Genomic DNA, 13,487 nt, shown 5'->3' with positions numbered 1-13,487 from the left:
TTCTTTTGTAGACACCGGTATATCTAATGGTTTGTTCTTTACAAAAAACGTCCAGATTGAGTTGACTGACCTGCGTGGGAATTTCCACGGGAATGTGTTTCGCTTCTTGTTGAGCTGATTTTGAACCTGCGGAAACTTCTGATTCTTTCGTTTGTCTGTGGTGCTGGAGGCGGTTGGCTGTGGCACGCGGAGAAAGAGGAGAGGACATTGTGGCGCCGAGGGGAGCTGTCCGGTGCTGAAACCACGAGACCGTCTAGAGCCAAGCACAGAACTGCTGGGAGCTTTCCTCGTACTGAAGAGCAACGGCTTGGAACGAGAGAGAAAATGGTCGTCTTTCTTTATTTTTGTTAAAAAACGGAATTACAATAATAAACACTAAAAGGGCGACGTTTTGTCCTCGTGGCAATAGCCAACAGGAACTGATTTTTTGTTGCCTTTTAGAGCTCCACAGGTCTTCCAGTGGCGAGTTATTGGAGGAAAACATACTATTTCCCCAGGACCATAACAAATCAGTCTGTAATTGACACACCTGAGCAAAAGTAAATGTTAGGAATGTTAAAAAAAACAGAAGGTGAGAAGCGCTTGGTTTGTCAAATCTTTAAAATGTCTCCTCTCCACTTACGAGGCTGTTTGATTTGAGGGGGCGAGCGCACCTTAAGTAGCTGAAACCAGAGAGTGCATTATCATTCAAATCAAGCAATTAGGAGTTTTAGCTATAGGTTTTGCTCAGCAATAAGCTTGAAGCGGGTTGGAAGACAGAAGAGTGTGTGTTTATTGCATAAGTATAGGAGCAACTACCGTCCCATCATGCCTCGGTCTTTCTTGGTGAAGAAAGTCAAATTGGACGATTTTTCGGCTGCAGAGCTGGAGAGCTCCTATGGTCACAGCAGAAGAGAAGCACTCAGTCTGCAATTCAATCATCGTGGTAAAGGTTAGTTACACGCACACACACACACACACACACACACACACACACATACATATACAGTACATTATCCAGGGCTTTTCTTTATCTCAAGCTTTAAATCATTGGTCATGACTGTTTCTGAAGGATGACGAAAAAGGAATTACAGGGTCAAACACCGGTCACAACCCTAAAATATATCAATCACAGGCATTGAAAAAAAATCTTACAAATATTATTTCCATGAAACAGTATTATGTGGAGAAACAGGTCAGAGATATTGCAGGAAGTCAGAAAATCGTATACCTACTAAGAATCCCCGCATGCTCAGAGCTGTAAAAGAGACATTGTTTAAGTAATATAATGAATATAAACAAATGCACAGTGACCCTTTGCACAGCACAGGTTAGGGCAGAGCTCATCAGGGGAGTTTTTTCATGACTCAGTGGTTGAACAAACCTAACCTTTATGTGAAAATGCAATATAAAGATGATTTTTATATAATAATTGACATTAACATATGAAAACCTGTATGGAAATTACATTAAACACGTTTGAAATTCCAGTGTTTTCAAATGGAAATTCATGGCAAGGTCTGGCTTTCTGGATACACTTTTTTTATGCTGTGCCAGCATGGCAAATATCATATAAAACACCAAATTAAAGTCTATTAGTCTTTTTTAATGTTGGCTGTTGGCTTCCCCGAACTCTCATGACCATAAAATGAATTTGGTTGCCACATGAATAGAAAACGTAATCCTGGTGTTTCATCTATTTAGCTTGGAAATACAGTGCAGCAAACACATACTCAACACAGCATAGTTGCTGACATTTGCAAGTTAAGTAAAAAAAATCTTGTATTATCCTCAGAAGTTATGAAGACAGCTGATAAGCTACAGCACACAAGCGCCCTGACATCTTTATGTTGCTACATCATTTGTCACCAGCACACATGCAGTCGTTCTGCTGCCCAGTATATTGTTTAAATCACTTTGCTTCCACGTGCTGTATAAACTTGGATTCACAAATACAATACAGGTTCAGTGAGAGTGGGGATTATTTGGGTCAAATGTTCAGTGGAATTGTTCAAGTATTGAGGAAATAGTCTTAGTTTGCTCTTAAAGGTTGTTTTTTATTCTGGTGCAACAGAAGCTGTGTGCATTCCGGGGTTAGTCCTTTCATAAATGCATCAGCCTTTTTATGTTAAAAGATGCATTAATATTTAAAAATTAACACTTAGATCAATGTCATGTTTAATGTAAAAGGGGAAGCTTGCAGTCACAAACAGACTTCCCAACTGTGCAGCTTTGTTAAAGCTTTTAAAGTTTTATTGGCTCATCATTTTGTTTTGTTTGCCACTTTTTCTGTAATGGATCAGCGGTCTCATCAACCCTTGTTGTGTCTCAATTCACACACTTACTGTCATGAGTGCATACGTGTGTTTACACTGAAAAAAGTAGCAAAATGCAGTGCACTACGAGTACCCAGATGCTATGCACATAACAGTGAAATAGTTGAGTGTGGAATGCTGGAGACTACTCACGCTGAGCAATTTCCATCTTAGTTACGCAGCTGAAGCTATGGGACCACCAACGTTTTTTCAACTTGTGAATATGACAGGCGAGGAAGCAGCAGCAGTTGAGATTAAAATGGTGAATTTAAATTATACAATTTTTGTTTTCACCAAGTACCATTTTACTGTGGTCGGATGCAAAAATAAGCTGGCAGATATTTTGGCAGGTGACAATAGGTGGCTGTAATGCTCCAGTAGCAATTACACAGTAGCAATTCACCATTAAGAAGAAGAAGAAGTGGTCAAATGTTGCGATTGTGCTACTAATGGAGACCAAATCAGAGCACAAAGGAGAGTGAACATCTAAATATGGGGGCACGCTCTACCAGGTGAGCTACCCAGGCGCCCAAGAGTGAATATTTAACGATGTAAATTTGGTAGCTAAAAACATGACTCCGGTGGGACAATTACATTGCCATGTGTCTGCTAAATGTGTAAATAATGTATATAATTGTTAGGTAACACGTTGTCCATATCACTTTTAAAGGGCAATAGATGGCCAGAGCTGTGTCTTTCTGCTTGTTTCTGCCCCCTAGTGGCAAAAGATTAATGACTGCAGCTTTAAAGAACTAGAGGAAAAATTGTGGCTGCCACACAGCACAGGGAGAAGTGTGCAACACTGTTGGTGCATCCTGGTGGTTTAACATTGTATCAAGGTCAAATGTGAGATGAAGAGATCCCAGGTGCTCGGGTGACAGAGTGAACAGAGAATGATGCAGCAGCAGCAGCAGGGCGACAAGCATGTAAAGACTGACGACCATTGTCATAAATATAACAAGAGTTTGACTGAAGCAACTGCAGCTTGTTGCGTGCACACAATGCACAGGAACACGAACACACACATATACACATGCACATCAATGTACGCGCACTGCTATGTTTCTGTCAACTCTGCACATTTCTCAGGCAGCTTGCACAGCTGAGTGCACAGCATCACACACACACACACACACACACACACACACACACACACACACACACACACACACACACACACACACGGCAGTCAGTGACCCACAAGTGTCCACGCGTGCGTCAGTTACTGCTGGTTTGGATCAAAAATTAAATTGTAGCTTGCAGCTTTTCTCTCTCTTTCTCTCTCTCTCTCTCTCTCTCTCTCTCTCTCTCTCTCACTCTCTCTCTCTCTTTCTCTCTCTCTTTCTCTCTCCCTCTCTCTTTCAGTCTCATTACCTCTCTCCATCTTTTTTTTCTCTTTCTAATTCTCTGCATTTCAAAGACATATAAAGCGGGATGCTTCAGTTTGGCAGAGCACTTTAATCTTTAATAAGCATTAAGAACAGTTATAAGCGCTAATGCTGCTAAGTGCTTTGAAATGAATACAGAGTTGACACAGCGAGACAGGGATCGAGACAGTTGGCCAGAGACAAAGACAAACAAACAGCAACGGTACATGGACAATGAGACGTTCAGGGGTAACATTATCTACACACTGAATACTTCAGGGGAATAACATTGGATAACTTATTATTTCTTACTGTACAAGGATTTTTTTTTACCTGGGGTCAAACTCCATGTTTTTACGGGGTCTGTCCTTCCTTCCACCCATCCAACACACTGGTCTTGAGGATAATGTTGTGACTAATATTGGGCAGATATAGATTTAATAAGCAATAGCTTGTAGTGGCTATGAGAATTCAATGACCCTTTCCTTTACTACAGCATCACCATCTACTCAAAGTTTTTTAGTTTAAGAATTTAGCATCCTTATAACTCAGCCTAAACTACAGTGAGTGGTTAGAGGAGGTAAAACATAGGTGTTTTACTTGCACTTTTTGCACTTTCTTGTTCATTTTTCTAGTTGCCAGCAGTTTTAGCTGGTGGTGGGATGTAACTAAGTATATTCACTAAATTGTAACACAATTTTGAAGTAGTTTTACATACTGGAGTATTTTTTTTTCAACTTGACTGTTCTACTTCTTTACTAGATTTCAGAGAGAAATCTTGTGCTGTTTCTCCACTACATTTACTTGATAGCTTTACTTAGAAATTACTTTTAATATTATGAATGCACATGTAAAACACAAATATCTTATGAAACAAAATGCAGGGCATTACTATCGAGCTAACCAGTTGTGTATAAAGCAGCTAAAATTGGCTACACGTTGACAAATGACATTAGGTAATAATATCCAATGATACAATGTATTATTAATAATATAACACTCTGAAAAGAGTGAGTATTTTACCTTTGATACTGTAAGTATATTAGATTGATGATACTTTTGTACTCCAGTAACATTTTGAATGCAGTGACCCTTCCAGTGGAGCTGTTCAGTGTCCACCAGTACAAGTCTGTTCTACTGGGAAACTGCTAATTTGAGTAATTATGAAGTTCTGCATCATCTCAAGGGTTAAAATGAACTCATGCTCTATCAAACAAAATGCATGCACGCATGCACGCACACACACAGTAGTTTGTTCTAGAGTGCATTGATTGAATATTCATGATACATGATTTTTTCTCTCTCTCTCTCTCCACCTCTTTCCGACTCCCTCTGTCTTGCCTCCTCCCCCTCTATTGTCTGTCCTCTATTGCTCTGTCTTCATTTGATTTAATACGTTATATTGGCTTGAGCGCTTTAAACAGTATTGCCAAACCACCTAACCACCTTTTTGGTCATAACACCACTCTCACACTCTCACTGTGCCACAACTCTTTTCCCTGACCCATTTCTTTGTTTCTTTACTATCTCTCATCTCACTATGATTCTCTTTCCTCTCTACCTGTCTATCTATCGGTGTCTCTTGTTCTCATCATATTATCGACCGACTTCTGAGCTTTTCTCAGAACTGCATCATGAAATTATATTACCAGCAATAGTATCTCCTCTGCTGCCTGTGTCTAAATGCTCACAGAGTGCTAATTGAAATGGAGAGCTATTGATCCACATAGATCCACAGGAGTCATGGCTGTGGGGGTATTAGCTACCAGACTCTCCTTGTGTCTGTTGGAGTTCAGCCTGTTGAGTGTAGAAACCAATACTAATAATATTAACAGAAATAATGAAGCAGCTGACATCATAAAACGGCAACAAGTAATTGATCAGATTTGTCGGGAGCTGTGCAAAAATATGCAGGTTGCTAAGGAATGAAATATGGTTTAGCTCAAGGAGACTGAAAGGTTATGGCCAAATCCCAGTTATCCATGTCATTGTGCCCTTGAGCAAAGCACTAGACTCCAAGCTGCTGAAATAGAGATGCTCTGTGTACAACAGTTGACGTTTTGACAGCTCAGACGTGTGACTGTGTGCAGCTGTAGACCTGTCAGGCAAGGCGTAGTTGTTGAAGAGACAGTATGCTCACCGAACCCTTTTATAAAAAATTAAAAAAAATATTTCCCACGGAGAGGAAAGTGTCTTCTCCTTGCTGACAAAGACATAAAAGCACTTTACTACCACTGTAAATACCTCAACTTGTGTTTAAGACAAAACCCCTTAGTGTGTGGATGAGGACTTGAATCTCTTGTATCCACTTTTTCTTTGGATGAAGTGTTGATGGGAAAACAAAAGTTCATCTTAGCAGCATAATGTACGTTGTTAATGTAATACTGGGGGGCCTATTGATATTTAGAAACCAGAGACAGCAGGCTGTAATCACTAATGTTATCAGGAGACAACATGTGAAGTCGCATCTCTGAATAATGAATGAACTTCGGTGAATGAGTTTGATTTGTGGCCTGTGTTTTTACAATTATATGAAGTCTTTTTAATTGTATTGATAGTAGTGGATACATCCAAACTCTTGGGGTTTTGAGGATGAAAGTAACTCATGCACAATTTTTTAGCACTTATGTAGCTTCCCTGTAAAGATTTTTAAACCTTTTTTTCCGTATAACTCACTGCAACTGTTTGGCTGATAGTTCTACTGACATGTGTTTGCATGGCCAGCGCTGGCCCTGAAGGAACCTAATACTCAAAAACATGGAAAAACTTGAATGTTTGATGTAATTAAAGGATTTAAAGTTGTTGTACAGAGGCAACATTTTCCCTTTCTGTTTTTTTTTATGACTTTTGTAGAGCTTATTTAGCTTCTTTTTAAAGATTTACAAACCAGTCAGTTTTTGTTTTTTTCAATATTTGTCATGGTCAAAGGATTAACCTCTTCCTCTCTCTCTTTAGGCTATGTCAGCGATTATCTGAGTCCATCTCCTTATGATGATGTGGTGGGAAGTGACTCATCGGTCATCTCTAAAGTACCGTCCCTTGACCATCCATCAATCATCTATAGCCGCATCGACGACACCTATTCTGGCATCCATGGTGATATCCACGGCGATTCGGACCAGCCGGACAGCCCGCGGTCTGAAGTTTCGTCATCAGCTGGTGGATACATCAACGGAGATGCAGCCGTGAGCGAGGGATACACAGTGGATGCGTTTTTCATCATGGATGGACGATCACGGAGGAAATCCACAGATAACCCCAAAGGAACCATTCAGAGGCACACCTGCAGCGAGTGCGGCAAAACCTACGCCACATCCTCCAATCTGAGCCGGCACAAGCAGACACACCGGAGCATAGACAGCAAGATGGCCAAGAAGTGCCCCACATGTGGAAAAGTCTACGTTTCCATGCCTGCGATGGCTATGCACCTGCTGACCCACGACCTCAAGCATAAGTGCGACGTCTGCGGCAAAGCATTCAGCCGGCCATGGCTACTGCAGGGCCACATGCGGTCGCACACGGGTGAGAAGCCGTTCGGGTGCGCGCACTGTGGCAAAGCGTTTGCAGATCGGTCGAACCTGCGTGCTCACATGCAGACGCACTCAGCTTTCAAGCACTACAAGTGTAAACGATGTGACAAGACGTTTGCACTCAAGAGTTACCTGAACAAGCACTACGAGTCGGCGTGCTTCAAGGGGGCGTTCTCCCCTCTAAGCTCACTGGGGGAATGATGGATTTAGAAAGTTTTTTTTGTTTATTTTAATCAGATTTTGACTTGCCTCACCCCCTACTTTTCCTGCTTTCCCCAACAAGAAGACCAGTATGCCCAAGCACTGTAAGGGAGGAGTGTTTTCTCTGTAAGGATCATGAGGCAAATTACAAAAATAGATTGAGGACATTTGGAGCAAACATTTTTCGATGCTTGATTTAGATTGCCACCTGCTTCGATAAGATACATCTCCTTCCGTGGCTGTTTCGAGTATCTAAGAAGATAAATAAAGCACACCACATCTAGCTCATCGTTTTTGAAGAAACTTAGATCTATTTATGTCCATAGCCATCCTCGTCCCACTTCTTTTTCAACCTAAAGCACAATTCCTCCCTCACTTCTTTCTTTCTGTGACAGGAATATCACAGGAGTTTAAAGCATGAATCACATTTTCTTGCAAAGAGATTCAATTAACTTTTATATTTAATGTTTTTTTTAAAACAAATATTCATTATCTAAGGATACATCTGGTATCCTGGTGAAACTGACCTTGGACTGACTTTATATGGAGATAAAGCGTCAAAACAAAGAAAGCACACTGCATTTGTTCTCTGCAAGTAAGCAAAGTACATGTAAAGTTTTTTTTCCTTTACACTAGTGACATGCTTTGCATCTTGTATACTGTGCTGGCTAAAGACACATCCACACTGAACTGTGATGGAAATATAAAGTACAAACCTTCCATTACATGGTAGGTTTTTTGTGAATTTTCTTTAAACCAATGTCTTAAACGGACACAGACATACATGCTGTTTTATTTTCTTTTTTACTTATTTTTGGCATTAGTGCTTTATTTGACAATAAACAGGGGGACGTAAAAGGGAATTAATGAGAAAAACTGGACTTCCATGGCTGAAAACTCCCACTGAGCCAAGAGTCCAGAGTATTCTTTAACAAACAGTGTTTTCCTCCACCCTAAATCTGGCGCTATTATTTCTACTTGTCAATGTCAGAGGAGGATACGGACATTAAAAATGTTCAGTTTTTCCTCAAAAGGTCAAACCTTTTTTAAGTGTTGTAAAAAAGTGTTTTTGTTGCCAGTGGGACACAGTATTCAGCTTTGAAGGTTTTTTTTAATGTCTATTTATTGCCTAATTTATTTATTTTTTATGTATTCTCATGTTTTTTTAGATGTATTTATTTTGCACTTTACTTTATTGCCTTTGTTACAAATATGCCAAAGCATTTGACACTTTTTGATTACTGAATACCTTTTTACTTTTGTCCGCCACTTTAATTATAAAAAATAATGCATGCAAAAAATGACAATAGCTTAATAATGGAATCTATGTCAATTTTATGAATCTTTGGGATATTTTGCCAAACCTCTTAGATAATAGGCAAAGTAAGCAAATTTCTGTCTTGGGCAATATTTCATTCATATCCAATAGAGCAATAATGCATGATATTTTTGAAGAGAGGTGAGTCATAACTGCTTGTAACATCTTGATTTTTTCAAGTACCACTATTCTATGTAGTTATGAGAAATGAAATTTCAGGGAGTTAGCAAGCCAAGTTAGTGTTAAGGAGGGTTGGGTTAAGAGCTCTGTATTTGGAGAGATTGTGACACTGTTGTGATTCTTTGAGGCTTTCTCCAGTGACTTCTGTGATTGTAAAGTGTTTGAACAGTTCAAATTAGTATCGAGAGAGAGAGTCCGTTTTCCAATCTCTGCTAATGTAGTATATAATATTATTTAAAACAATTGCCTCCTATTCATTAGCTTTTTAAAAAGCTAAGCATGAGAAGTTGTTGGTGCTTCCAAGGATTCACACAGATGGCACAACTCCTTTAGGTGGAGGGCTCTGGGTTGGGTCGGGACGGGTCTTTTTGTACATGGTTTATGCACTGCCTGCCTCGTATTATTATTCTAAAATATTGTAGAAAGTAGAAGATACTACCATAGGCCTCTGGTGCTGAAACATGGATGAATAAACAAAACCAAGAACAAGAACAATTGAGATTTTTGCAACAGCGGGTGCTAAATGTGGAGCTCTTGGACCCTCAGCAGTCATTGAGCAGGTCCCTGTCTTTCCCCTGTGAGGTTTTAACCAGTAATAAAGAAAAAGAAAAGAAATTTCCTCCTAAGATTGGGTCATGTGCTCTCTTCTCACTTTTAATCCCATCAAAAAACAGTTCTGGCTCTACACAAGATGTGGATTCACAAACTCCATGTGAGGACTCTGGAGCAAACAACACTCATCAAAACAATTTTGGGTGTTTTTTATTTCCATCATCTCTGGCGGTTGTGAGGTTACTGTGGTGACCCCCAATGCAATTATAAGGGTTGTTGAAAAAGAAGAGAAGACATTTGGTCAATATTTCAGCACCAGACTGCATCAACAAACACTTAGATTCTACTATGAACTACTGTAGCCTACTATAGCCACAAGCTAGTTTACCTATTCTTATTTAAAAGCACTTCCTGCTACAAATTATATCTTACAACTTTTTTTGTTCAAAGATAGTAGCACAATTCAAGAGTTTAGATTCAGGTAGACAATGCCTTGTATGTAGAAATAACCTCTTTCTCCTTTTTCTACTATAATAAATCAAAGGTAAAAACAACAGCAAAGTTGCTGAAATAACACAGGTTAGAGTTGTCCTTAAATAACACATGGAAACATGCTATAAAATGACACAAGGTACTAAAGGACACCTTTATCTCATGTGTCATTTTTCAACATATTCGCTTGAGAGCATCTTCACCACACCTTTTTTAAGAGAAAAACTCGACTATTTTCCGGAAAGAGGCTTTGTAAATAAGCACGGATGTGACTTTGGAGTCCGATTATTTCTACAGATCTGTATAGTATAGAGTGACAGTGACAACGATGATGATGATGATGATGATGATGATGATGATGATGATGGTGATGATGAATTTTTCTGGAGCTTCCTGCTTTGTTTTAAGTTCTTCCTTTGAGGTGTTTTGGGACCTCTTGTGGCCGTTTGAAACAATGTAAAGCACAAAGACAACACTGGGCATTTTGTTTCACTTCCTAAATAAAAACTAGTTTAAAAATGTCATGTGTTGAGAGGCTGTTTTTTCAATGAACCCTTCAAAAGCAATCCCCATTAATATTCATGCATTTTTTAGTGGTAACAAGCATCCACCTACCTATTTGTATTTGTTAAAGGGATATTCTGCAGATCTTAATTTAGCTCTGTGTCATCTTTGTTTGGGAAGTGTGTGTTTAGATGCACTGTGTACGGTTTACAGCATCATGTATACCAACACAGTAATCACCCTTTAGCATCTGTATGGAACGCACCAGTCTTAGCAGTAGCTCGGCCGCAGCGCTGTAAGATTACATAGTATGAAGAGCGTCATTAAGAAGTATAAAAGACCGATAATCCACATAAGCAGGTCGGTTGGGTGGTGGATGAGTCCAACAACAGAGGACTTTCACCCAGGAGACCGGGGTTTGTGTCCTGTTCTTGTCCCACTGAAATGTACATTTTGTAACCACACCAATGATCTTTTCCTAAACCTAACTGTCCCGTTCTTCGCTGTTGTTCGCTGTAAGTCAGTTTAATGAACATCCCGACCCAGACTGTCAAACAGCGTTCAGACCAAGAGCGTCTAAAAATTACACCAAAAGGCTAGACACCAAATGAGACTTTCTGTATCAGTTACAAATGCCAAAGGCACCTGACCAAGCGGCCCTTTTGATGCGGTGGAGTGAGAGTGTGTTGGCCCTGCCATAGTTTATATCGACAACAATTTATTTATTGGATTGTTCTGGTGCCACCGAAAGATCCACCGGATGTCTCTCACCTTCCGCTTTCTTTGTGTTGTGAGGCCTACGGTTAACTGTTCCTCAAATCTCTGCAAGGTAAATCGATACAGCTCGCCAGACCATCTGTCAAATCCGAGTTTTCTCTTGAACTAAAACGTCTTTTGAACGAGAACATGTTCCACCAAAAACAAGTTCCTTCCCAAGGCTATTTAGCAGAGGCACTGTTTGGCGCACAGCGCCACCCAAGACACTTGTGATTGGTTTAAAGAAATGCAAATAAACCAGAGCCCATTTTTCTCCCATCCCAGAATTCTGTGTGGACTAGACAGACCTTCATCCACAGTGTTGTGGAAGAAGGTCTGGCAATGCAAGACTAGCCCTGCCATGACACAGCGCTGGATTTAAGTCAACAAAACATCTCTTTAATGACTAATGTTTTAGCTGAACAATCTGATTAGGCAAAGAAAAAGATGCCATGCCAACATAAGGTAACCAGGGACTTACTGTAGTTAGCAATCGTTCCCTTTGTTTACATTCTGCACTGCTTTAATTCAGTTGGTTAACACCTAACATGTTAACAAGGCCACTAACACAGTGGACACATACTGCAACAGTGAGTTGGATGAAATGTCTTCACCATGTGGGTAATATTAAATGCATTTCCTAATGTGTCTTGTTATATAGTTGTGTTTTAAGGATAAATATATGAGGTCAGAAGATGTAGCAGTAGTGCACTCTTCAACTGCAGTTGTTAACAAATAGTGGTTGTGTAGGTAAAACTCTGTGTTTGCAACATTTCAAATTTTTTTAAATGTATTTCCTATTAAATTAAACTCAACTGTGATGCTCCATCTTTTACAGTAGATCCATACCGGTTCAGACTGCTGTAATATAATGTAGAATAAAACAAAGTGAAATAATGCTAGTATGGATTTTATAGAAGTTTGTACAAAACACACACACACACACACACACACACACACACACACACACACACACACACACACACACACACACACACACACACACACACACACACACACACACACACATAAATTGACTGTAGCTATTATAGCTGGAAAGCCCTTTTTCAGGTCCAGTGAATATTAGAACTAGTATCATTAGTGAACCAAAGGCAATATAAGAAAATCTATATTTTTAGTAGCAATAGGAGAAAATCAATCACCTTTTAATAGAAGGTCATTTGTCTTTAGAGGTAAGGTATTGGCAGATGGTGGCCAATCCCGTTCAATGGGATCCTCCATGAGGCCAATAGTGATCTATGTTACTGTGTTATAGAGACCATATTTAACTAAACTATGTTGAGAGCAGAGTGATTAGTGATGCTAAATTTACTTTGGAGTTAAAGCTGATGTGGTCTTGTTGTATGATGAAGCCAACTACCTCAGAGAAGCTAGCATGGCCGTAGACTTGTTAATGATACCATAAACTGAAATACCAACTTGTGGTTTAAAAGGAGTTTTAAATCATCAGTTTATACTGATACAAAGGTTTCTTTTCATACACACACACACACACACACCGCACGCAAAGGCACACATATTCTCACACCTATTAACAAGCAACTATGTAGAGACTCTTGTAAATATGCAGCAACAGCATGTATGGCCAAAAAACAGGTGTTTCGTGTCTTACAGTTCTCCTTTTCTTTTTCCAATCCAATTGATTGAAACCACACTTGCACTTCAAGAAAATATGCATGCGCTTAATTTAATTGAAAGTTCTCTTTAATCAATTTGTGGTGGCAGCAACTCATGATGTTTTGCACCTTATGTGCTTCATACAGTACACATTCAGTGTATACTTTCTATGCTTTGCTATTTTAAGCCCACATGCTACACAATGCAGGCCTTTTGTATTGTTTTTGCCTATGGTGCTTATTGTAATAGCTTTCTCTGTTGCTGTAGAGTTTGTGTTAATAACATACAGGGTTTTAAAGGTTTTTTATAACAATGTATTCCAGAAAATTATCTCATTACCATTATTACATTGTTAAAATAGCATACATTTAGTTTAATATATTGTATCCAAATCCATATTTATAACCTTAATGGATTTTTGCTAAATATTGAACTGCATGTTAAAAATGGTTTTATTTAATACACATACAAACACATACACATTATGCACATACACACATTATGTCGCAAGGGGTTAAGGACAATGCCCTGACATCAGCTTCACTGTTCATATATTAGACACGACATTAGCAATTAAAATCTAACATTTTAATCAAACACACACACAAACACATGCACATGCACACGCACAGACACACACACACACACACACAGA

The 13,487-nt window shown here is 39.3% G+C and overlaps 1 protein-coding gene and 1 long non-coding RNA gene across 2 annotated transcripts in view; both read left to right on the top strand.

The window, feature by feature from the left end:
• The first annotated feature begins 447 nt into the window (after positions 1–447).
• LOC116701681 (transcriptional repressor scratch 1) lies at positions 448–10,455 on the top strand. The gene is made up of 2 exons (XM_032535539.1): positions 448–931; positions 6,617–10,455. Exons 1-2 carry the CDS (start codon positions 808–810, stop codon positions 7,390–7,392), a joined length of 900 nt encoding a protein of 299 aa, XP_032391430.1. The 5' UTR covers positions 448–807; the 3' UTR covers positions 7,393–10,455.
• Positions 10,456–12,276: 1,821 nt separating this feature from the next.
• LOC116701708 (uncharacterized) overlaps positions 12,277–13,487 on the top strand; it is an 18,483-nt gene continuing 17,272 nt past the window's right edge. Inside the window, exon 1 of the long non-coding RNA XR_004334989.1 lies at positions 12,277–12,286. This is a non-coding gene — a long non-coding RNA (uncharacterized LOC116701708). The remainder of the gene's footprint in view (positions 12,287–13,487) is intronic.

Source organism: Etheostoma spectabile, chromosome 14 (assembly GCF_008692095.1).
Source record: "Etheostoma spectabile isolate EspeVRDwgs_2016 chromosome 14, UIUC_Espe_1.0, whole genome shotgun sequence".
Lineage (NCBI taxonomy): Eukaryota > Metazoa > Chordata > Actinopteri > Perciformes > Percidae > Etheostoma > Etheostoma spectabile.
This window is presented reverse-complemented; position numbering and strand designations above follow the sequence as displayed.

Bases quoted from the DNA above. Each gene is read 5' to 3' on its own strand.
- LOC116701681 (XM_032535539.1), top strand. From the start codon at position 808: ATGCCTCGGTCTTTCTTGGTGAAGAAAGTCAAATTGGACGATTTTTCG. The intron at 932-6,616 runs GTTAGTTACACG...CTCTCTCTTTAG, and splicing joins ATTCAATCATCGTGGTAAAG to GCTATGTCAGCGATTATCTG.